The 26,334-nt window shown below is 47.1% G+C and overlaps 1 protein-coding gene across 1 annotated transcript in view; it reads right to left on the bottom strand.

The window, feature by feature from the left end:
- Positions 1-14,416: 14,416 nt before the first annotated feature.
- LOC143185696 (retinal homeobox protein Rx1) overlaps positions 14,417-26,334 on the bottom strand; it is a 31,641-nt gene continuing 19,723 nt past the window's right edge. Inside the window, exons 3-5 of the mRNA XM_076388892.1 lie at positions 15,380-15,477; positions 15,120-15,298; positions 14,417-14,715 (exon numbers count right to left, since the gene is read on the bottom strand). Of these exons, the coding sequence (XP_076245007.1) occupies positions 14,552-14,715; positions 15,120-15,298; positions 15,380-15,477 (441 nt within the window). The 3' untranslated portion in view covers positions 14,417-14,551. The remainder of the gene's footprint in view (positions 14,716-15,119; positions 15,299-15,379; positions 15,478-26,334) is intronic.

A 26,334-nucleotide genomic window follows, 5' to 3' on the forward strand; every position in this document is an offset into this window, starting at 1 on the left:
ATAGCAAAGTCTGTCCAAGATTTACAATATGGTTCTCCTGCTCCAAGTCTGTCACTTACCAATAATAATAAATAAGAAGCTCAGACTCATTTCCAATAAGTGGACCCAGAAAGTCGTAGAAAGGAGCGTTCGTCGAAATTCGATAAACATTCCCGACAGAATCAATGATTTCTCTCCGGATGCGTCACGTTTATCCAAAGGGAGGATCCGCGCAAACACAGTTGACATCAAGAGAGAGCGACGGAGAAGGGTGGAGGTAGAACTACCCCTGGAACGGTGGCTAGTTCTGAGAACCCCTGCCGTGCGGGAAGGGAGGCAGCATGGGAAAAATTGATGTTGTGTTTGTCGTAGAGATCTACCAGTCGAATAATGTAACCTGGACTGCTGTCTATTGGGTCGTAGCTAATATATCTGTCACCGCTCTGGATGGCTGCGAGCTGTTTGACGTGGCCCGCGGGGCCACGATTCTTGATTAAATTACCAACTTACGTATCAGACTCGTGATCGGAACGATGAAAAGAGTCACCGTCCCTCCTCCTCCGCCGTTGATCGATACTTAGGTGCATCCCATTCAGTTTGCTGCCGAGAGCTGGATCGTCCGTGGAAATTAATCACGGCGCGCCGCTTAATTGAAAAGCGAGCAAGACCTCGGGACTCTAAGATGAAGCTGGCCAGAAGTATTCAAGGACTTTCTTGGTTAGCGGTAATTAACTCTGACGCACGTCCAGATATTCTTCTACCGTGAGTTCATTTTGATTATACTCCAAATTTTCGAGATTCCAAAAAGAATCCTCTATGTTTCGTCTTTTATGAGGGGTTAAATTTCGACCCCTTTGGTTTTCGTATTTCATATTATGTCTGCTGATCTGTAAAAGGATGAGTAGACTTCTCTTGGAAAACAGTTTTTAATTTCCCTATTCAGATCTGAAAATATCCTACCCAACTGAAGTAACACATAATTTCATTAATCGCAATGCTTCTCCATACTCAATGTGTCATTTGAAACCAGAAACTGGTCCAGAGGTATCTCGTTTGGTTTCGTGGAAAGAGATGTTGAAACGCTGATGCATCTAGGCGGGGTTTAATTGAGAAGTGAAAATCGGAAACCAGGGGCCCAGTGCGTTCAGGGGTGGAAGGGAGGGGTTGGAAGATGTTTGAGGATTTTTTGGTCGACCAGGACGCTTCGTCACTTTTACGCGACTCGCACTCGTTAAAACCGTCATACGAGGAAGCTTACAAAGCCGTCCGACCGGGCGCATTGATTTCCGGCTTAAAACTTAAGCTCTCCGGCTGGCAAAACTAATAACTGCTCGGCAAGGCTCGCTCTCTCCTTTTTTCGCCGGCGTTAGAGGATTTTTTAGGGGGTAATTTTTGATGACTAGATTGGACCGAACGATGTCGCTGTTATCAGGATCGATCGCGTGCCCTTTTCGATGGAAATCGGGCGAATCGAATCCTATCTCTGTTATTAACTAATTATTTACGATGTGAGTTCTGCTATTCTAAATGACTGAAAGCCAACTAGGTGGATTTATCTTTCATGTACATTTTAAATAAAATCACATTTTTCAGTATTAACTTTACTGTAGATTTACATACAGGTTTCCATTACTAAAAGCCAGAATAAATGAAACAAGTAATTGTACCAAATCAGAACTAAATTTTCTCCCAGCTAGAACGCTGATATTCGAATATTTTTGAGGCCCAGAGAACGTTACAGTACAGCCGATGCTCAGGTATCGTGTTTTCGATTGCACGCGCGTCGCCGTATTTGCATCACAATTAATATTCCATGATTCCATCAACTTTTCGTTGAAACGCGTGGATGATTAATATATCGTTCGTTCACGCGTCCCGGTACAAACGAAGGAAATCGCTGGTCGCGCGTTTTGCGATTCGATATGTTATAAATCGCACGCGATGTTTTTTCATTTTGCTCGGGCCCCGAGTACGAGCGCGCAAGCGATAAGGATCGTAATTGCTAGCGCGTTTCGTCTAAAAAAAAAAGAATACATTTTACTCCCTTTTTTCTTTCGCCCCCGTATGAAATTATTCTGATCATTGTTATTACCATTTCCTGACCGGCGATAAGTAATGACTTGTATTTTCGATCAGATATTTAACCGACGATTCCTAGCTGGCCGGAAGGAAGGGAAACGTGTCAACGCTCGTTATTCGACGCACGGAAAAAAATGAGTCGTTATTAAATGGGAGAAAAGGGAACACAGATGGAGAACGTTTCGATATCGACGTGACCATTTATAAATATGGAATAATACGATTAAAATACTCGTGGCTGCTAAGTAACGCTAAAGCAATTATTTTGTCATATGTCATATGAAGCGACCAATTTGCAAAGTTCTAATCTCACGGGCGCTTTAATCGTATTACCTGTAAATTACTGAACTTCGGTATCGCGGCGACTATAACCGTGTCACCTGCGGATAACACGCTTCCACTTTGGTAACGTCTGTAATCAAATCAATCGATAACCATTCCTCTCCAATTACCTTGATTAAAGAAACATGTCCATAATTTCGTCTTTCATATGGGTTCCTATAAACCAGGCCAGGCAGATTAGGACCACAAATATTGTTTTATAATCGCTGCTTCATATGTGCGCAAGTATACTAAACTTATTAGAGGAGTCTAAAAAAAGAGGAAGGAACTGATTTTATGAGCAGTTTTTTATGTAGTAGCGTATTGTTGGCCAAACTAATCATAATCACCAACAGAATCAACGTATTCCTTATATATGGAAAATTACCACTATTGCAGACTGTATCTCGGGTACAACCTCACCAGCTCTGCCCAGCAACTAACAATAAGTATTAACAGCTCACTGGAATAACGTCGAATCCCGAGAACGCGTCGATCCTCCCCAGTTCGCGCTACCCCGTCGCAGGGTTCATCAAAGCCCGCCGATAGGCTCGAAAACGAACGCAGCGTCGCAGACAAGTGCATCAGGTCGAAGAAGGTGCGTGTCAAGTGGCGGCTGGTCCACCCCTGGCTTCCCGTCAAGGCACTCGTCGGTAAACTTCAACCTTCTTTGCCGCGGTTCCTCTCTCTCCTACTCTCTCCTCGGTCTATCTCCCGTTCAGCCGATCTCCTCTCGTGCCCCCTCCCTCCTCGCCCTCGAGTGGGTCTCATTTCTCCGTTAAGCCGCGCACAATGCGGCAAATGAACCGAATTTGCGAAACTCGGGGATCCGGGGACGCGGCGGATGGCCCTCCACAACAATCTTAGTGGCCTGGCCGAGCTGATCTATAGGCGTTAGAACTAACACCATTCAAGGTGTCAAGGAAAAAAGAGGTTGCAGGCCCGCTCGGGGTACTCACGAAAAATCCCCCCTGAGATCCTGAAGAGTTCATTACCGTGTACCTGGCCGCGCGGGTGTCTCTGCTTGAGGGGATATGCTCGCGAAGCTTCAATCGGACGCCCTCGCGGACCCATTCTCACGGGTAATTCCTTCTTAAACGCCCAGCCGACCGATTCTGGGCATTAGCGAGCCTGTTGACTTTCATCTGCTTTCGACGGTTTGTTGATCAGTCGATCAGTTGATACTGATTCCAGCATCCTTTTAGCTTAGCTTAATTATTTTTTGTGAACAGCGTAAAAAAATACTCCTTAAGGCTTCAAGGTTACGAGAGAACTGAAACTAAAATTGTGTTTATAGGACGCAGGCAGTGCTGGACAAACCTGCAAGGTGCACCTAAGCTGACGGTTCACACGTCCAGGCGACGATACATAGGGGATAAAGACGGAGGAGGTCGTTGGTGCAAATGGCCACCTGTGACTGACACTTTGAACTGACCATGTCTGGTAATAAGTAAACTGTACTACTTATCAACTTTTAGGTAATCTTGATACCAGTTGAATTCTAGTAAAATGACGATTCACTGTCTGTGAAATTTTCGGCAACAGGCTGAAAGTACCATTGTCGGGGCAACGTATCGTCGATCGACGAGATATCGAGGGGAAAGAAAGAGAACAGCTCGGCGGAATTTTCGCCATCAGAGAGGTTGGGAAGCAATTCAATGGCGCGTTTACGCTGGCCGAAATTGTTGGGCAGTATTCGCGAGATTAATGAGTTTCATAACGTGCTAACGACATTCACGGTCAAAACGAAAAGTAGATTACGCGGCTGAATTGGTGAGGGGAAGGAGCACGCGGGGGTGGACGGGCCTGGACGACCAGGGGAAGGAGGGTCGAACGTGTTACGCTTAGCCATCTGCGAGTTTTGGTGACGATGATTTTACTTGATGAGGCCGCTGGTACTATTGTCGGCCCGTCCCCGAGGGGACGTCGCTCCGAAATTTTCGAACGTTTCGTAACGATTTAAACCGCACTCGCAACGAGGACGCGGCTGTTATAATATTGCACGCGTAAAACGAGCGTAAGCTGATCTCGGAGTTGTCTGTGCGTGGGTGGAGATCGTTTCGCTCTATCCGCGTAATAATTTCGGTTTAAAGACCGAAGTTAATCTATTTCCTATTTTCCGTGATCACGAGTGAGGTGTGAGACTCAATTTGCAATATCGTCTCGTTATAAACTGCTACACTCACTACACCTTCAAATGACTTACACCAAATAAGTTGTCCTTAGAAACTTGATCTTAACTATAAACTGGTCAGTGAGCTACGAGTCTACAGCGAGAAAGCATTCTATAAGATTTATAGCCCACTCTGTTCTTGGTCCCAAGGAAGAGTCTTCTCGAACCCCAGCAGATGGAAAAATGGTAAGAACTCCAGTTCCTCGAGACACCGCCACGTCTCGTCAACCCTCTCGCGCGATATCAGGGCACCGTGAAGCTGTCCGCCGCGAATCAGCGCGCGTTCGGCGACGAAGCGGGCACAGCCTGCAATTCGAAGTTTTTAATGGAGATTTGCACCGCTCGGCCGGGCCAAAGAGGTCAGTATAATCCAATAGGGCCCCATTGTCTGCCCGTTCTCCGGACATAACCAACCCCTTCCGCCAGTGTCCCCGACTCTGTCGCTCTCCCTGGGCTCTCCGGCTACACCACAGTCACAGAACACGGTCACAAAGACGTGTTCCCATGTATATGGATGCGACAGTGCACCGAGAAGCAATGCATATTCAAAATCCAGCCGCGGGCGGCTTGCCAGGGCAACGGAGTCTCTTGTTTTGCTACAGGCATGGAGCACGAGTCCGCAAATTCGGTTACTTCATTTTGAGCCCTGACCACCCCTTCGGCCACCCACCTGGACACCCCACCTCCTTTCACCGACCTCCTCCGCCTTCTACCCCTGAATCCGCGTAGAACGCTACGCGTTTTAACCCCTCGGCGTATGTCCGGGGTTATGAATTTTAATAGCTTTATGCCGCGCCACGTGGGGGTGGTAGGGGTGAGGCCGCGAGCAGGGAGGCGGAGGGGCTGTCGAAGGGTGCAGGCTTCGGGGCCGGGGGTGGGACGGGGAGGGTTGCAAAAATGGCGGCGAGTTTTTCGCCCGTCAAATTGTCGATAGATTAGATTAGAGAAAAAAATGCGCGCGCGTTGCGAGCCTCCGCGTGCATGTGGACGCGACGAACAGCGATAGAGACGAAAGGATCGCGCCTCGGCTGGGAGGAAGAAGGAAAAACGAATAACGCTGACGTCGCGTTCCATAGCGAGCCACGACCTGTACGCGACACGTTTTTCCGACCGTGCTTTTCTATATTCCCCAATTTTTCTTTCCCTTCGTTTTTTTTCCGACGGACATTTTTGTTTCGCGCCGCGGTCCTCGACGTGAAAAATCGCGAATTCGACTCGCGCTTCGACCGTGGGCTAGAACGCAGTCTCTTAACGCTGAAGGAGACTTTAAATCGTTCTGTAGATTACGTTCTGTGGAGGACTCTTCTAAATTGAAGGACTCAGGATAATGATAGTGCAGGTCTAAATTTTCAGAATTTGATTTAATTTCAAATTATACCTTAACGTAAAACTGTACATATCAAACTTTTAGTAGTAGTGATAAAAGATAGAGGAGTCACTTGTAGTCTGATCCTTAGGCCACCAATTGAATAAAGAAACTGGGAAACAGATTCGGAAGTACGAATGGTGGAGAGCATTGTTCGTTCTCGCTAATTTCCACGGAGGATTGATTCAATTTATCCGAGAGATAGAAATATTCACGGCAGCCATGTGCAAGGTATTCAGACGACCAGAGGTGTCCAATGGAGAGGCATCAAATATTTGCCAAACCGAGCCGTGGATCGCGCAAAGCCGCTTATATATACATTTTCTAATAATTGGTACAAATCCGACCGCTGGTTACGTTCTACGGTTCGATGAGTGGCTAACCGTTGGCTTAATGAAATTCTATACAAATTCCCGTGCCTCTCGCTCCATCCCAGGCTGAGCGTATGCGGACTGAAAATCACGTCGAATTAATGTTACTAATTGTAAACAGCGCGATTATGGCGGATGCGTTTTAGCGGAGGGCTGGAATCGGGGGCCGTTTCATTAGAACCGTTTTAACGAGTGGGATCAGAGACCACCGCGTGTCAATAGGATTAATTTCTATATGGATAATTTGAAATAATTGGAGCCGCAGACATTTGATGTAATAATGAATGTGCGGCGATACAGAAATCTCCGTGATTAATGCGTTTTAATACCGTTAACGAGCTTTAGGGATTGCTCTGATTACCGAATTGGACATTCAGTTATTGGAATTTGCATGTACTGTTGTTTAGAATGATGTCTTTAAGTAACTGCGCGATAAGAATCGATCAGGCACAGGGAAAATGAACAAATTTTCGTATGATTTGGTTCGCGAGATTGGAAAAATCTGCTTGATTTTACCGACGAAAATCTTACCGATGGAGTTTAAGATGGTAAAAATGAGGTTCTGTATTATCTATTTTTGGTACAGTTATACCGACCGTGGTAAGATTTTTACCGATACTTTATCGATCTTTCGGTAGAAATAGGATTTTGTTCATATTCCCGCCGCTACGTGCCAGCACCTGCTCTGAGCGAGTTTTAAGTAGAAAGGGGTTGAGATTTGGGGTTCTTCCCTTTGTGCATCATTCTTTTATCAACTTTCTTCTGTACAAGTTTTACTAGTTTCAATAATACGTTTAAGGTACAGAATAGTTAGTTTCTTCAGAAGAATTTACATATTCTCTGGAGAAATCCTTTCAGACAATAATAATGTCTAATGGAAGGGTGCTCAACTTTCTTGTTAATATTCTACATTGAAGCTCACATGTCGCGCAGCACAGATAATGACATTTTGCCACAGAAATTTCGTACTTTGACCTAATAACAGGTTCGATTGTATACAGTTCCAGGCGACCGCTTCTCGATGGTTGACAGGTTTCGATACCGGTGTCTGGCAGTGCACCGTTATAATTACGGAGTAGCAATCAATTAGTACACCAATCATGCGTCGATTAAGGGGTCGATTGGAATGTAATGGGACTGTAGGTGGTCACTGATAATTAACGTTCGTGGAAACCGCCCCCATGCGTACTGCGTAAAATCAAATACAGCACGGGTCCAGCCAGCGGCACAGGAAACGAAATATTCATCCTGCGGGGGTCGCTCTCACCCTGTCTGATCTCCTCGACGAACCCTTCGAATAGCCACGCGTTAAAATTGCTCCTGGTTAACCCAATACCTCCCGCAAATTTTTTCAACCCTTCGTTTTCTCAAACAGTTTATTTATTTCCACTTCCGTTTATTTATTTCTTAGTTTAAAACAGGCAGGAAATTAAATACGGGTAATTAATAATAAACTACTAGATTCTTATAATCTGTTATTCAAAACTTGATTAGTACGCGACACCTACAGCTACTAAAGCATCCCACAAGTCAGCTGGATCGAACGCAATCTCTAAGACAGTCCTATTCGATTAATTCCCGATGCGGCGGAGGGGGCAAGTGTCGCGACACGAGCGCGCGGAACTTGGAAAACATTAGATTCAGGAACAATCATCGGGGCCGTTCGACGGAAAAAAGCGCGCGAATCGACGTTGTTCCATCGACGGCTTTAATCCGGGCACGAGTTTTATGCAATTTGTCGTCCGCGAGCGTCCGTTCCAGCCGTGTGCGTCGCCTGCACGTACGATCGGGAAGATACACGGTATCGGCACGCACACAGGGACGCTGGCCGCCGCCAGTCAACTTTTAACGGGGCGCATTTTATTTTTATGCCGGGCTACCTTTGAAATGCAAATCGATTGTTGGCCGAGCCCCTGCAAAAAACCGAGCAATTAGCGGCAGAAACAATCCTGGCGTATTTGCACGGGTACTCATTTCGGAACTTCTCTACCACCCTCGCCCTCCCGACCCCCTATCGTCGCTACCATCGCCACCCCCTTACTGACCCAACCCCTCGTGCCCGTGACCCGACCATCCGGAAGTCGCCCTTCTATGCCTCGATAGCGGTTCCACGGATTTTTTCCCAATTACCGAACAACCGTCCACCTGGCGAAATTGTTTAATTAAAGCGTCGATGCGACGTTATCTGCGACTTTATTATCCCTTTATTGCACCGCTGCGCAATTTATGACCTTTCTCGGGGAACTGGAACGCTGCCCTGTTGTAGCCTCTGTGTTTCTGTGTGTGCGTGCGTGCGTGCGTGTGGAAAAAATGATTGTTAAGGGAACGTGTGTCTGTGCGCTTGGAGCTTTTAACGGATTACCGTTTGGTAGTATTATAATGATAAATTCCCTGGAAATGCAGATTTTGATTGCCGTCGAATGGCGGACAAGTGGATTATATTTATAATGGACGGGCGCGGGTGAAAAATAGCCAGTCGAACGACTGACGGAAAAACTTTGCGCTGTTGAGCTCGATGGGGTTTGAAAATTCATGCGTTCTCGGTTGTTAATCCCGCTCGACGGCTGGCGACGTTCGCTCATGGGTTTACGTTCTGTGACAGAAAATTAGATATTTATTTATTTCGTTAGAGGCTCGCCGAGTTTTCGTCCTGCGAATTGATCATACAAAATTTTATTTTGTATGATCAAGGGAACGGCCACAATGAGGGAAGTCCGTTTGAGCTTTGCGCGGAAGTTATTGTTCAATGCTACATGATTGATTTTACGTTGGGTGTAACCGAATCACGCTGGCACACACGGCGCTTTGTAATATTCCAATCGAAATTCAGAGGTGGATATAAAACAAATAGAATAATGAAGACGAATTTATTTTCTTTTATAGACGCTGCTTAAACACGCGGCGAAAACGGTGTATTGTAAAAACCACCTTCCTTCGAAATAAATGAAAACCGCAGTCGTTAAAGGGTGCGAGTTTAATTCCTCCTTCATGCTCGCAAAGAAGGCAGAATAACTGTCGTAATAGACGTCGCAAAAAATCATCCTCGTTTAAATTGAAACCTAATAAAGTGCTCTCTGTTATTCCGCGATTACTCGTTTTAACTTCTATAGCACGAAAATTCCGCGGAAATCCTCCGCCCCCGCGATCGCTGGTGCGGTTCCCTCAAACATGACCCGCGACCAAGTGTCTTTTAATCCGCCATGCGGGGAAAATTTATTTCCCAGCCGTTCCCGGGAGGATAGACCGTCGCTGGCGCGTGCACGCGAGGTACACGAGGCGAAAGCTGCGGCGTGCAGGACGGCGAAGGCAGCAGGGCGAGGAGAAGAATCAAAGCCGAGGCAGAGAATGACCAATTAGCGTGGCCAGCAGCGTGGCAGCAGCAGCGTCGGGTATTACATTAATCAGGGTGAAAAAACGAAATTTTCCCTCAGCGTATTTTCGCGTTAAGGGGGTAACCGCGACTTTCATTTAAGTTACCTAGTGGTAGCCAAACTACCCCCGGTAACTCGTTCTCCCCACCCCCTCTCCTCTACCCCCGTTTCGCCATCTCCTTCCTGCGTCGCCTGCGTCTCTCGTGCACGCTCGAGGAGGGTTAAACAGGAGGAAAGTGGCCGACGGAGGACAGAGAGTGGTGGTTCACTTTGTTCATCCCCTCCTACCCGACATTTTATTTCTTCTGCTCTTCCCTTTTTTTCCTCTTGTTCCTTTCGCTTTGCCGCGACAAAAGCTGCCACGGGGGGGAGAAGAAGGGTTGGCGAGAAGGAAAGGCAAGGTTATTTTAATGAGATTCCGTCCCGTTTGCGGCGCCATCTCGTGCTCTCCGCCACCGTCTAATGAACGCCCGTGCAAATATTATTTCTGCTTATGTACTTGCCAACTTAGAATGACTTTGGCTCTAATTAATAATGCTAAATAGTCGGCTCGAGGGGCGTCGCTGGTGCATCCTCGCCCGCGACGCCGCGTTTTTCGCCGTCACTGGCTTCCTTTCCCTTTTCGGTCTCCTCAGCTTCCCTCTAATTCGAGATGCTGTTTTAGGACAGGGGGTGAGTTCAATTCTACTTCTCCTGTGGACTTGGTCTAATGAGAGTATTTTTGAAATCAGAAGCATAAAAGTAAATAAGGATTAGTAATAAAATATTCCAGACATAATGGTCCTTTCATCTGCAAATAGCTGCTACTTTCATGGCCCTCCGCAATTCCACAAAGTGGAAGTCAATTGAACCGCTTGCACACGACAATGAACAGAAAAATGGAAGCAAACAGAGGTCCGTAGTTTCGAGATCAGATCCAAGATCTTAGGAACAGCCCCTTGTCCCCGACCCTCGGTATCCATTTCCATCGTAGCCACCGAATTGTCTTCGGGACTGTTTGAACATTCCGCCCCGCTGGTCTGGTGTTTCATTGATCTGCTTGGTCTCCTAAACTGGTCTTATTCGAGGTCTCTTGTCGGTTCTTTACTTTGTCGAAGGCAATAAGGTTAGGCAGGCCAGGCATCGAGCAATATTAGACAGACGACGTCGGCTCTCTCGGAATCTGGGTCCTCCGCCGCTCTCACCCGCCCCCATCCCCTCACCTGTCCCTAAACAAATTTAATAAAGCCACGATTTCCGTGCCAATTTCAACCCTTAAGAGATTGCCCGCCGCCCCCAATCTCCGCGCCGCTCCTTAACGCGACGTGTCGCGTATTGGTCACCTGGTCAGTTATGTCTAACCAATTACGCGGCACGTAATTAATGGATATTAGTTCCTCACCTCCAGCGCCCTCCTGAAAGCGATTCGTTAACCGAATCATGCACGTGTCTCGATCTCAAGACGGAAGCCTCGCAATCGAGCACCCCGTTTTCAAGCATCGCCAATAAAGCCGTAGCCAAAGAGTTAATGGAACGGATGCTACGAAGTCCACTGCGAAGGGGCTGTCTATCCAACTAGCCCCTCTATTTTTCCACCCCAAAGGGCTCCCCATTCCTCGCGCGCTCCTCACGCGTCGAACTCTACTCGGTTCAAGACCACCGATCGCTTTCACGGCTTCTTCCGTACAACTATATCACTGTTGCCGCTCCGCACCCCTCTCCCGGCCCCTTCCCCGCGCCCCCTTCCGAGGTATTATTAGTCTTTGGAGTTAGAGAGTACGCATGGACTCGAATCTCCAGGCTCGCTCGCATGGTTAACTTCGGCAAACAGGAATTACCATTTTATTGGGCGAGTTCTGCCACCCTCTTATCGCCACCAGCCCCTTCCAACCCTCCGCCGTCGCCGCCACCGCCGCCGCACTTCACAGCGACCCCTAACGCGCCGATTGGAATACCTAATCGTTCAGGGACCATTCAGCACCATTGTTCCAGCGGGCCGGCGTTGTTGGTGCTGTTAATGTCGAATCCTTTCACGCCCCGTCGCTGCACGCCGCTTTTTTCCTGGCCTCCCTCCCTCCACCTCCCTCAGCCTGGCTCTTCGTCAGAGATAACCAGTCAACGCGTCTGGTCATCGTCGGGATTTTTCGCTTTTACAGATTTTCAAACGATCCTTTGTACCACCGTGCTCTGGCATGATGGATTAGGGGGTGCTCGCGTTTGACGATTATAATTTGATTCTGTTTGGTGGGGAAGGGGGGCAGGGAGAGGGGGTACGCGTCTACCGTTTTTATTAACACTTTCGCGGGGGAATATAGAGAGTGCCTAGGGTTTGATGGGTTTTTAAAGGTGAGTGACTTTGAGCTATTGTGAAGGTTTTATGGAGACGTATAGGTACTATTATTTTAATTGATATTTGATTTTTGGGAATAGTGTTATTGTTATGAAACAGTGAATTTAGTAAAGAGACTTTTTTAGTTTTTTTTTTTTGTTGTTGGAGGTGAGAAGTTCGTTAAATTTTCATCATGCATTATTAATTGTAATTTTAAAAGGCTTCGTCAAAGGATTTTTTAATAATTTCCTCCGCCTTTCTCTAACACCTCAACTTCTTCGGTTTGTCCCAGGCAGATCTTCGATTTCAATTAAGTCGAAAGTAAGACGGGTAACGAGATGCGCGGTGCCCCGTCTCGGCTTGGCGTTTCCCCGCGAAATTAATTAAGCTTTAATTGAAGTCGTTCTTTGAAATGCTAATTCTTTAACAAATACTCGCGACCTCGCGCGGAACAATTAAAAATCCGTGGAGTCTGTGACTGCGCAGTCGTGGCCTCGAGTTTCGTCGAATCCCGGTTCTCTGCGATCACTTTTTCTGCGGATATCGATGCGTTATAAACGTATCGAACGATGCCTTGGGAAATAACAGTTCGATTGGGACGAGTTCCTATAGAAAAAAGAGCCATTTAGAGCTGGAGGAAAGGGACGTTTCATCAAGGGCTCTTGCAAAACGTGCAATTTCATCCCGATCGTTCCGACTTCCTTTGTAAGTTTATTACGGTCAGAGGGATCGATCACTTCAAACGACGTGTGTATGATTAAATATGTACATCAAATTTTATTTTATCACGAGCAGGTATATATACAAATAGACGTTCGGGGGTGGGTAACTGTCTCTACGGTCTTTCTTCACCCTCTACTTTTCTCCACCGCGCGTGGAAGCTGACCTAAGGATCTCAGTATGATATATTGTTCCAAAAATTTGGAAATTTGCTGGAAGAAGGGGAAATAAGAACTTTGGGCTCAAATAAAAGGAGGGAGAAAACTGGAAGGGGTAGAAAACTATTAACTTAGAATATTCTGAATCACTGGTTCCATTAACTTTAAGAATTCTACCAAAGTCACTTCTTTATCTCTCCTTCCATCCAGCCTCTTCCAATCTACTCTTCAATCCAACCGATCAGCTTCCAAGCGCACTGCCTCGCATACTGTTAATCGTTTATTACTTATGCACAATTCTCGTCTTAACGTATTAATACTGCAGAATATTGTTTATGTCAAAATGCGTCTGCCTCCATCTCTGTACCTTGGAATCTATATTCTACAAGAGATATTTATCTAGTCTCTCGGTAACCGAGCTTCGCCGCGGCTCGATTCAGCCTCGATGGCCTCCTTTATCGAGCGATCGACTAAACGATTTCTGGAAGAGTTCGCTGTGTTGGGTCTGGGACACTCGACGCTCGTCTCTGCATCGGGAGCCGAATGAAACTCGACAGGAAAGTGGACGTTTGTCTTCCCTGATTCGGTGCCTGATAGAGACGAGTGACAAGTGTCGGGATTAAACGCGCGTCGGTGTCGCTATTCTCGATCTCGCGCTTCCATCCGAGGTACATGATTATCAAACAATTATGCTAATTGTATATCGGATACAGCTGTTCACGGAGAAAACGACAGTTCGGCCTGGGCCACTGACCCTTCACGGTTTGCATTTGTACCAATTTATTTCGTCGAGATACATCGTTCGTGTATTTAGTGTCTCCTAATTGATTCGGAGTAGCGAGTGCTCGCCTCTCAGTTAAGGGAATCTTATTAAAGTCGTGGATCCATGTTTAGAATTTATCGCTGAAACTTGTTATTTGAAACTGTGTTGTTAAATTATGGAGCAACATTCACTCTCAGATTTCTCGTCGTTTTTCCGACGCACGCAAAATAGAATCCTCATCTAAGAAATCCTCCCAAGGGTTCTCAAGAAACTCCATTTTCCATTTAAAACTATATGCAATATATTACTTACTGAGCTGTATCGTTCAGAAAGTTAGATGGTTCGCAGTTCTGGAGCTGACCAGAACTTGTCTTTGGGATCTTAAACCTACTCTCCCTCCGTGACGATACAAAAAGTCTCGGCGTCTCTGACCTCAGTCTCCCTTATTGCACTACTCTCGTGAATTATAGTACACGGCACCGAACTGACCAAACCAGAGAAAGGACAATCGAGCTCGGATCGAAAGTCTCCGCTGTCACCGAGATCTCGAACATGCTCCGTTCGATATAACAAATTTGATTTACCAATCAGGCAGGTAATTAACCGGACCAGGAGCCAGCCAGTTCTCGATTACCACTGAGATCAGCCTCGAACGATAATCGTCTCTTTTTCATCGCGGAGGTCCTTGTACTTCTCATCGTGTTCGATATCCGATAAAAACGTCCCAGTGGAATAGAAACGACGAGTTCGAGTGGTTCCCGCTCGCAAAGTGGACACGGGAGGGCGCGTTTGTGGATCTGTCGGACTGTCACTGGACATTCTTCGGGGTTCCAAGGGTCGAAGGTAGAGTAGCTTCGCTTCTGGTCACGCCCACGGTGTCAGGAACGCGACCAGCGTGTGGTCGAATGCAGGGTGCAGCCATCCTCGGTTGCACGTTAAACTTCAGACCATCTGCAGCCCTTTGGTGATGCTCTCGACGTGTTCTTTGGCTCGCATTCTCAGAGCCTGGATGCTCGTCGTGCGTGGGTCGTGACCTGGCGGACTCGGTGGCGTTGCTGGAACGTGACCGCCGTTTCCTATGCTCGTCATACCTGCAGTTAGTGTTCCTGTCGACAAAGCCAATGGTTCTTGCTTGAATATCCTACGAATCGTTAAAGCAGGATGTCAACAGTTGTTTGTAGGGAAAACTGAGGTTCAGAAATTAGGAATTTGGAAAGTTGGTACTTTTCACCCTTCAGAGGCGGTCTCTGTATCTCCCACGGACCAATTTTCAAATTCTTCAATTTCCAACTTTTCAAATTTTTGAATATTCAAATTTTCGAATATTCAAATTTTTGAATATTCAAATTTTCGAATATTCAAATTTTGAATTTACGAATTTTCAAAGTCTTTCTATATCTATAGTGGTTTCAACATTTTTCTACAGTATCTGTAGCAAAGTGTTTTTACTTGTAAGTTCTTCTACTATCTCTGTACCTTAGACAAGACGATATTAGCAATAATATCTCACCTGGAACGGCGTTTCCAACGGCGGCGACGTTCGGTGGCGACGGCAGTCGTCTGGGGGACGTCAAATAGCTGGGGTAGCCTGAATGAGGTGCAGCCAAGAAGCCAGGAAGTGCGCTAAGTAATCCTGGAGGAGTGAGCCAAGGATCTCCAGGTAGACCCAGAGCTGGGCCAGCCACGTTTCTGCGAGAGAGACAGTGAATCATGCTTAATCGACACAGCCAATTAAATACATGCATTTTGTATAATTCTCGTGAAAATTACCTCATATTGGCTGCGTGGTGGTATTCACTAAGACCGAGTCTCGCGGCTTCCATCTTCTCCTGTCTACGCCATTTTGCTCGTCTGTTTTGAAACCACACCTGAAACAATGGGAATAACACTCATTACCTCAATCTTTCTATTTAACCCTGGATAGACTTAAGAATAATAGCTTCGTCTTCTGGAAACTAGAATCTTAGTATTGAAGTTTTCTTTGTCTTCTATTAAAAGAAGTCCCAAGACAAGCAAATCGAAGTGAAAGTGAGCTGAGGGTAGAAATCGCAGTTCAGCTCGCTCAAAATTGACAAGTCGCGAGGACAGGCGCAGAACGTGACTGGGAGTCAATCGAGGAATTTTTGCCACGAGGAGCGAGCGTGGAGGAGGATCCACGGGGAGTTCGAAAGGGAGAGACAACCCCTAACGGAGGGTAACCAGAAAATGGAGTTCCTTTGGCGTCGCGAGGCGAGAAAAGTCGCTGCCGAACCTCCCTTATCCCCTTTTTCAAACTCCCCTTTCTTCGTCTGTCTCAGCCACCCCCTTTCTTCTCCTTTTCTTCAGGCCTCGTGACCTCTCTCTCCAATCCCCCCTAGGTTTCGACGTTTCTTCGATTCCTCTCCTCGGCCGTTTTCGAGCCCCGAAAGGAGGGTCGCGGAGAAATGTCTCTCTGGGCGGGGCGGTCCACCCCTGGAGGCAGCGCGGGGTAAGAAAAGGTGGTAAGAAGGGTGAGTCCGTGCGGGGCCACCACCCTTCTTCGACATCAAGAGGGTAACGAGGCTGCGGGGCGAAATCGAAAGTGAGCGACGTGACGGCGCTCCTCCAAGGTGGACCCAAGCAAGAAGGGCGAGCAGGAACGGTAACGAGGAGAGGGATGAAAGGGACTGGTCGGCCATGTTGATTTCTTTATTGTAACATGGCTGCTGTTGGCAGCCCGCTAAAGTCTATCGCGATAAGTATCGGCTGCTGGCTTCTCTCGCCTTATGAATTATTCAGCGCCGCGGAGACACGACGATAGGCCCTATTGAGTGTGTCCGTGACGAATACGCGTAGGAAGTCGATGGTAGAGGTGAACAGGACAGGGGATCCAACGATGGTAGCATGAATGATCGGTCAGACTCGTGCTGTCCTTTTTTCGGATCCAGGCAAAGTCGCAAAGTCACGCTTACGTGGACTAAGAATCGCTGTGGGTTGCTGTGGTTAGTTAATAGCTTTCATAGCTATTATAATAAAAAGAGGACCAAATGAATACAGTGGTGTCTGTTTGAGTTTCTAGATTCTAGCACATAATTCTTGGAAATGGGATCTCAAAATAAGATTGGAGCTCTATATCTGAGATAAATAAAAGTTTCATACACTCAAGAATATTTTACTCACACTTCTCCTTTCGCTCACACACATTCTCAGAAGTCACTCAACCCACCTAGGTCTTCAGATATGGTTTCAAGTTAATAAGTCTGGTTGCAGTTGAGAAACTCTAAAGAAAGTGAACGATTACAGGACGGTCCTAACGTGCTTACTTGAACTAATAGGCTGAGTAAGTTGAAGGAGAAATTCCTATCGTTTACACAGCCACTCGTCCCTGATAGCAGGATACAACGACTAAACCAATCCGATTTCGCGAGAATCTGCAGATCCCGAAATCGGATTTCCCAGGAAGACTTCCGTCGCGGCAAATATCCTCCTCTCTGGCTGGCGACGGAACGCGTCTCGTGCGCGCGCGCGCCTCCCCAAAGAAAACAGCACCTCATCCTCGTCGCTGTGTCTCAGCTCACCGTCAATGGAGCGTTCCTCTCCACCTCGTTTTATTATGTAATCCACTCCATAATTTCCCGTTTAACTCCCTGAATTCCCTCGGCTCATCATCCCCCCCTGCCATCCCTCCCGCTCCTCTTGGCTTCTCGCTGCAACGAGGCGAGAAGTGTCGCGTTCGAATAATAAATAACGAACAAATTGAATGTCCCGTCGACGTCGGTGAACGAGAAACGAAAGGGAAACGGCCGAAAACCGTGGATGGAATGGAACACAGGCTGTGCAGGATGACGTCGGTGTGAGCAGGGGTGGCGCGGGGATGCAGTGGGGGGACGGATATCGAGGCATTCCCGAGGCTCATCAGGACGATATTCCGCTCTCGAGGACGAGAAGCAATTTTCTTTCCTGGCTGCGTGGATGAGGAAAGGCCGTGGACAAGATGCCACGTCGAAATGATGGGAAAATAAGCGAATTTCCCTTCGTATCTCTTATGTATCCACTTCTTCTCGTCCTGTCTTCCCCCGCCTTTCCTCGCTCCTTGGCTCCCCGTCGGCCCTTTTCCTACCAACGACGATGCTCGTCGCGTACACAAGGTCGTTCCTCTTCTCTCCTATCCGACGAAGAAGACTCTCGTGGCTGGTGGTGCCTCTCAACCCCTCCCACTCTTCTCTCGCGCGGAAATATAAAGAACGGGGCTAACGCGGCTTAACCATTTTAGGTCGTAAATTTATTAGAGTAGGTACTTCCACCTTCTCCATTCTGCGACCCACCATCTCCGCCCACCTTCCACGTTTCGGCCCTCGTCCTTGCGCTTTCTTCTCCCTCGTCCACCCCCGCGCCCCTCAACGTCAACCGTCGCCTGCGCGACGCTCTCCTCGGCAATGATATTGCCAAGGTAAACTCGCTTAGACGGTTTAAATGCAAGAAAATTGGAATAAAATGGAAGTAATTCCGGGATTAAAATTGGACGTTGTTGGCGCTGCGCGAGGAACGCGGCCTCGAACTTCTTCGCGGGTAATCTGTGAGAATGGAAGACAGGGGGTGACTGTAATTGAGATTTGATGGTACTGATTGAAAACTTAGAGAATACTAGACTATGTACCATGTACAATGGGGCAGCGACGCAGTTAGAACACGATAGAACAATTTTATCAGTTTGACTAAAGGTCTAGTACACACTGACCAATTCTTCTTTTTCAAGAAAGTAAAGGTAAGTAAAATAACCCCTCTTAAATACAGTCCACTCAGTGTCGCCCCAAATAGTGACCCAACGACAAACTCAATGGCTCAAAATACTTCTGATCGAGACTCCAACACTTCCCGAAGCAAAAATCATGAAAAACTCCCGCGCTGATGGCATGTAATCTCCAACGACGTGACCATGAAGAGCGCATCGGGGGCAAAAAAATGTTCGATGACGGTTTTCGTCCATAAAACACGGGCCCGAGAACACGTTCACGCCAAGCCCCGTTACTCTTTCAGACAGAAAACCACTTTGGCCGTTGGCGCGCGGCCAGTCGGACCTGGAAAATCTCGGTCGTCCCAGGGAACGAGAGGGGGATGGGAAACAGAGTGGTCGTTTACAGGGAAATATCGACGTTAACGTCGGTTCCGGCGGCTGCGTAACAGCTTTCGCCTCTTCTATCGGTGACATACGGTGACGAGCGCTCGATGAGCTCGCGTATCGCGGCGAAAATCACTTTTCCATCGGGATATGGCGTCGTTGTTGCCCTGATCCTTCGTCTACCCCCTCCACGACGCGCCCTCAGGTCGCCTTCTCCCTGTTCGGAGCGGATCGTTCCGGGACGATGATCGCTTTATCCCAGCCGACGACGGCTCTCTCGTCGAATTCGGATTAGCGCCGGTAAAAAGGTATTCGAGGCGATCACGCCACGTCGAGCGCATTGTCGTCCGCGGCGGTATTAACAGATTTCGCCTATTGTTCGACTATGGCGGTGGCCTCGGTCCGCTTTGGAAGAGTTGCGCGCCCGTCGAGGTGTCGCCGATCGTCTCACGCTCCTGTGGTCTCTCGATTTTCCACCGTCAAATTTATCCACTTGCTTCTTGGGGGAGAATGCATTATGGTTGCGGTTGCATGACAGAAGAAAATATAAGTCACAGTTCCTATGCATTTCTGTTTCAAGATGTTGATGGTGGAAGGTTTGAAGCTCAATTCTGTGTCTGTTTTTTAAGGGAACAGATCCTCTGGTTTGATCTGTTTGAGTGAAAATTGGAAACTCGACTTGAATGCTACTTATGTAAACCTGCTTTGTAGCTACAGGTATTTGGACTTCATTTTCCCTCTATTCACTCTAAAATTCCTAGTACAGAAAACAGAAAATTCGTATCACCCAAGTGAATAAGAGATTCATCTCTGCAAGTACATTAGAAATTCGCTAAGCTGAAACTCATTACCCCTCGCATGAGCAAAGAGCAACAGCCAGTAGTTATTTTCCTTTCGACTGTATTACAAGTTTATCGAAGCTCTATCTCGAGTACTAGGGTGAGAGTGGCGAGCACGTTTCGAATATAAGCCTAGATTCCGGTCCAGGGCACCGTGGCCGTGGCACGCATAGAGAAGGGAGATGTTTGGAGAGGGTTGGAGTCTATTATTCACCGTGCTTTTTATGCCCCCCTTCCCCTTGCTTCCTACCCTAGCCCATACTATTCCCCCCTTCTCCTACGACCCTGTCAAACTGTCGTGCAAATTCAATCCCTATACAGTCGTTCTCATTTCGGCTCGGTTTCGGGGAGCGTGCCGAAAGGGGCAGCGATGTTCTGTGCATCCGCACTGCGGATACGTGTCCCGAGGATAATTGACGATGCGGCGTGACTCGTGCAGCGTTCGAGTTAAATCAATTCTAGCGAGGGTGGGCGGGCGGTTTCCAGTTAAACGTGCCTGGCTGGCTTTCGTTTCGATTTTGCTGTCTGACGCTGTTTTATTACCACTTTAACAGTATCTTGGAAAATTTGATCCTCGAACCTTAATTGATCTACTGATTTTCGCTTATAAAATAAATTATAATACAAATTTATTTATAGAGTAATTGAATATTTAGATGTAGGTAGTTTGACTTTCAGGTGAAGTTGTTCCAGGGTGTCTGGATATATAATTCAGGAGATTGAGGCACTTGAGGCGGATCAGAAATTCGTGGACAGGGGTTTGAGCGCCACTGGCGAGCTCCTCCAATAAAGCTACCCCTGTCGTTGCGTGTAATCACCCTTAAACACTCCAACGCCCCGGCCTAACCCCGGCGTGCCACGATACAATACTAATGTGCTACAAATAACATCCCAAACACGAGGCGATTTCACTTTTACAATGAGACTAAACGGCTCTGTGTACACGCCGACGAAGGATACTGCGTTTGGATCATTCGTTCGTCCGTCGAGAGGATCCTTGCGCGCACCCGTCGCAGTAACAATGAATCCTCTTGTGTTCATTCTTTTCAAGGTGGATCGTCGAGATCGTTCCTGTCAGGAAGTCATCGAGACTGTTTTCTACATAACCGAAACTGTGTACTTTTCCCTATATAAATAATAAGTAAAACCATTTACAATTTTAGACAACACGTGGAACAGAATCGTCTCTTTTATAGAAATACAGAAATGTATAGTTCCAAAAAAGGAGAGAATCTTGGCTCAAAATAAGACGAAATGAAAAGGGATACTACTATTTTCAGTCCCCCAAGGAACGATTGATTCCGAACTCTATTTCGAGCAAGTACTTTTACGTCATGGATAGAGTCGTTCGTTTGCACGGCTCGTGTTTATCGAGCCAGATGAGAAAATAAATATGCGAATATTCCAGTCATTTGATTAACGAGGAATTATTCAGAGCGGCGAGCATCCGTTGGCAGATATTAATCGCGGGTAAAGAGCGACCGCTTAATGGGCTCCACTTAAAATTGGTCGACGATGGCCTAGTTCGCATATTCTATTTCGCGCAATCCCGTGTCATTTGTCCAACTGGCTTTTCTTTAATCGCGGATGAAGCGACAGGGATAAATGTTGTTAATACGCTTGGCCTGGACGCCCCCGACGACAAAGGATCATTAAATAGACGGAGGGTGACGGCAACGGATCGTAATTCCAAAAAAGAAGGAGAGAGAAGAGTGGAGAAAGGAAACCGTGTATCGAGGAGAATAATGTATACTGGCAATTACGCGCAGAGGGAGCTCAACGTTTTTCCTTCTCCCCGTTCCTCGTTTTTTGTTAGTAGGATTACGAACGATCGACTTTCTCAATGATCGGAGAAACACGGAAGTGTCAAGAACACGAATCGTGCCCTGAAATTCGATCCTCCTTATTAAGACCCTGTCGACGTCGAAGGAAAGAGGGGTTTAAATCGAACGAAGGATGCAGGGGCTCCACTTTATGAAGCGAATATAATTCAGTAGAATTATGGGGATATTATATTTCTTATGAAATTATTCCTCAGTTTTGCTAAATTACTTAAGACTCCCTCGGTTGGAAATATTAAAATCAATAAACAAAAACTAAAAATTACATCTTTCGAGATATTAAAAGCAATTAAACTGGATTAATGTCTTCGAGTTATCCCTTCCACAAGTTATAAACAGAATTCCTGACTCCAGAATACGGATTATTAGCCTTCACAAATTTCTTCACTGCTAGTCCTGTATTAACACTACAACTAATTCTATCTGTTCCATTTTTGGGTCCCAATCGAGCCACCCAATCACGGTGCAATCAAAGCTGTAGACCTTTTATCCAGGTTCGGAGCCGGCGCTGTCATTAGCGTGGTCTCGCTTTAAAAAGTCAGTCACAATGCGTCGAAAACAACGGGCCGCGGTCCCGAGTATAATCACGAGGGTGTTTCGCGTGAATAAGTCGCGCAGAAATTCGGCAAATTAGCCTTATGGCCTTCGTATTTTGACACCGCGCGTTCATTGTCCCGCGGGGACACCCTTTTTCGTCGCCAGCCACGGAATCGGTGCTCAGCTGAATGCACCCTTTGTCCGACGGGCTATTTACCGAGCCAATATGCTTTTGCAACCCCTCTCCCTCCGTTCCTCGGGGACGCTGAATCTTCGCAGGTTCGGAGAACGACCTACTCTTGAAGCCATTATGGAGAACGTGGTCTGGATCGACTGAGAATTACGGAACAGTCGATCAACTGATTCTGCTGATGCAATCTGGCTACTTTTCTGGCTCTCTATTTCTGGATTAATTAATTCAGCAGTCGTCTCTCTATTCTGGGGAATTCTCTTATATTTACTGGAGATTTGGTTGATAGAAATACAAAAACCTGGAAAAATAGAATACCTAACGATGAAGTTTCGTTCATCTTCATGAGTTTTAATATAGTGAGAATATTCGTAGTAAATACTGCGGTGCAGAGTCCTCTCTGTTCAGCGTCGACTCCTATCGCGATAATTGATAGCGCAGGCTTTTCGAAGAAGGTGGAAAAATCGCGCAAGATAAAGGGGGAAACGGAGCTGCAGGCCGCGTGCTGCACGTGAAAATCCGTCGCCGATGTAATAACTCTAATAACTCGTAATAAAGCCCTGGTGGAGTCATATTAGCGTCAGGAGCACGCGTGGACGCACAAAGGGCGGCCGCCCTCGACAAACACTGTGACTTTTGATGATTATTAACTTCACGGGGCCAGCCACGTCGGCCAGGAGATGGGTAGCAGAGGGAAAAGGTGAAGGGGAGAGGTTCCGTAGGCCGTGCACAGTAATCTGTTGCCCCGGAGGCTTTCTGGTCCTGCCTTTCAACCCCTCTTCGTCCTCTCTGCCGCGCGCCACCCCACCAGCGTCGAGAAAACCCGCCCCTTCTACTACCGCCTGGGAACCAAATTAATAGTTAGTTCTGCTGGATATATCTCGAATTCGGTGTATTCCCCGGCGAGTGACCCAGGCTTCCCTTTCCTTCCTCCTTGTGTCTCTGGCTGCGTTTGACATCGGTTACTCGTTAAAGGGCCCCGCGATATCTCGATCAAACGAAGCTCTTGCGGCGCTCCAATGGGATTAATCGAACAGGATCTCGGGAATTGTTAATTTACGGCGTCCTTTGGCTACGGTCAGTTTGAGCCGTCACTCTTGGTCACCGAATGTTTCGATAAGCGATGTGCTCTGTGGATTAGGCACTTCCGAGGTTCCCGCGACTGAGATTTCATTCCTCTTCTATTTCTACTTTCGATCTTGACAAGTAGCCTTAAAATTAATACTCTGAAAGAATTCTCTGCTTATTTTTCTACGGTGGTATCAGATTTCTCTAAATTTCACTTAGAAATTGAAAGTTGCATCAGACGCTGTGTCCCCTATTTATAGTTTCCTTCTTCCCGGAGTAGGCAGGACCAGATTCCTTATCTCGATCCAACGAAATCACGAGCCGTGTCGAGGTCCGTCGGGTCGGCGATCCACTGTCGGCAGTTTAGTGTTACTAATCCTCGTGGCGATTTCCAGCTTCGCATTCATCGAGCGCGCGTAGATCAAGAGGCTCGAGCGTCGGCGCACCTCGGTACCTGCGATCCACCCCGGCAGGAGAGCAGAGAAATCTCAAACTCCCTGAAACGGATATATTTTCACGAAGTGACATTCATCCCCGGCGTAGAGAGTGGCTCGGTCTCCTGCCTTTGTAAGGGATCCCCTCACGGTTGCATTTTGCATCTATGCGCCGCCCGAACCGTCGAGCGCATGCAGCGGCAAGAAATTCGATCTTAAACCACCGCGGAAAAAAAGAGACGAGCCAATGAAGGCGAGGAAAGGGGGCGAGAGGGGAGGCCTAGAGGCTGGGAGGGGTAGGAGAGAGGGAGGGAGGGAGAGGGAGGGTAACAACCAGTGGAACTGAATACGTTTGTACCTGAGCCCGACAATGGGCCTCGTAATTCGATTACAAGGACCGCCAGCTAATTGTTAATTGCTGGCCTCAGGACCATATGCCGACAAAGGTTTCATAACATTATATGGAATATTAAAACGAGCAGGCACATGCGTGGATTTTCTATGCGTGTGCCCTACGAACGAGGGCCCCTCGGTTGTATGTACGATTCTAACGCGGTCACGGACCACCGTTTCGTCCTCGAGTTCCTGCGCCGTCTCGTGGGAAAGCTTCCTCTTCTTCCGCGTCCTTCCTCGCTATGAGCTTCTCTACAAAATTCTTATACAGATGTAGCTCAAGAATTCATGAGAACGCTCATATTCAAAGAACAATTGAACCTTCAGAAGGATGAACACGTTCAGAGTCTTACGACCCATATATGGGTCAGGAAAATTCCTGAGAATACTTTCATCAAATTCTCTTGGAGTTCCTTGTGGATAAAATTTATGGATCCTCTTTATAGCGGAATACTGTTCTCACTTTTTTAATTATACATTTTTAATAATTTTATGAAACTTGTACCGCTATTTTTAATCCGTAATTTGGTTAGAAGTCGTAGGTACCCTCAAGCTAGCAGTCTTTTTATCATTTTGCTGTCGAACCAGGTGGTCTTCCTCCATACTCGCCATGCTCTTCTACTGCGACTTGGTCGCAATTAATTATCCTTGTAATTACAGGCGCAATTTACGGTGGCGAACAGTCTCGAGAGCGACCAGTCTTTTTTCAGCCAGTCTCTCTTGTCGGCTCATCCCCCGACCCCTATACGGCACGGGGACGCGTGTTCGTACCCTTGGTGTTTAACGGCTAATCTGCCAAATGAAGTGTTTTTGTGTTTGAGCACAACACTTCGTCTCAATAGAGGAGAGGCAAAACCGCCCTCGGGAAAAGGGTTGCTCCGACATGATTGATGCTCGAGGGGGCAGAGCAAGGGTCTCCGGCAACCAACCCTTTTTAGTCAAGCGCTAAACGGAGTGCTTAATTGAGCCGCAGACCTCAGAACCTCGGACAGCTAATCTCCCGAAACGTATTTACGGAAACCGATGGACCTTCGTCTTTCTTCTAGCTCCTGGACCTCCTTGCTCGTCTCTTTGAAGGAGACCGAGGCTTTCCGCTTTCGCGGCTCGCGCCACAACCATTTCGCCACTTTAATGATTGCCTCCGAGCTCGTCTGGGACTCTGAAACACTCGCGCTGGCTCTTGCTGCGGTGAACGATGCTTCGTTAAACTCTTTCGATGGAAATAAGTTCCTTGTATCTTTGAGAAGAAGCTTTTCTTAGGGGATGAACTGAAAAGTAGTATGAAATGATTCGTGGATTTGAAATTGCGTTAAACTTTGAAGGAAAAATTTATTTTCGAGATGTTATCGAATATTTGTCTTTCCTCTTGTGTCTCATAAAATTTTATCGACTCCCTCCCCAAGTGAAAGCGTCGTTGGCCCACGGGGGTTGCGCGCGGGTGCGCACAGCGTCGTCGTGTGTGCGTGCGCGCGAACGAAAGGACGAACACTGGCCCGTAATGGAGTTTCCAAATATTCGGGGAGCCCTCGCTCAATTTCGAACAATTTGCATTTAGGGTGAAGTGCAATTAATAGAAGCGGGGTGTTGTCCCGCGCCATTCCACGCCTATTAACACTATATTCCGCGGGAGTTTAGCATATCGAGGGGGCAATATTGAGTTACGCGACAGTAATTATAATACTCGTTAGACGGCGCTGCAAGAGTTTACCCACTTCGCATGCTCTCGCGACCCGCAGGATCGAAGGACGTGTTTCTGCGCCGACTTAAGGGTCTTGACAGTCTGTTACCGAGGAACGACGTCGCCACCACCCCTTGATCCTTCTCCTTCCCGTCCATTCAACGTTGAAAAATGCATCGTTAATGAAACCGGAGGGGGGGTTAATGAATTAAGCGGTATAATTTCTGTGCCATAGTCTTCTGCAAGGAAACACGAACCGAATAATTTTCTTTTAAATAAATATTAGTTAAGAACATTATAGTAGCTCCATAATACATTCTATACTTGAGAAGAATGCTGCAAGGAAAACTGAATCAAAAATTCCAAATTCTTTATTCCCTGAAAGGGTACTTTCCTAAATTCAAGTTTCTCCTTTTCCCCAGGATAGTAGGTGTATTCTCGCGGCTCAGAAGTCTTCTTATATCTCTCTGTATGTCTCTGAAACACTCTCACCTCAGCTTCATTTCGATAGACACTCCAAACCATCTCGATTGCGCGAATCGTTTGTCAAGCCTGCTTCGTACGAATTCGTCTGACTTATTTCGTCCCTTACTACTGACGCTCGATCGTCCCGTCGCGCGACACAAACATTTTTCCACTTCTACGACGCGTTCTTCCTGCAGCACTGG

The sequence above is a fragment of the Calliopsis andreniformis genome, chromosome 12 (genome assembly GCF_051401765.1).
Source record: "Calliopsis andreniformis isolate RMS-2024a chromosome 12, iyCalAndr_principal, whole genome shotgun sequence".
NCBI classification, from domain to species: domain Eukaryota; kingdom Metazoa; phylum Arthropoda; class Insecta; order Hymenoptera; family Andrenidae; genus Calliopsis; species Calliopsis andreniformis.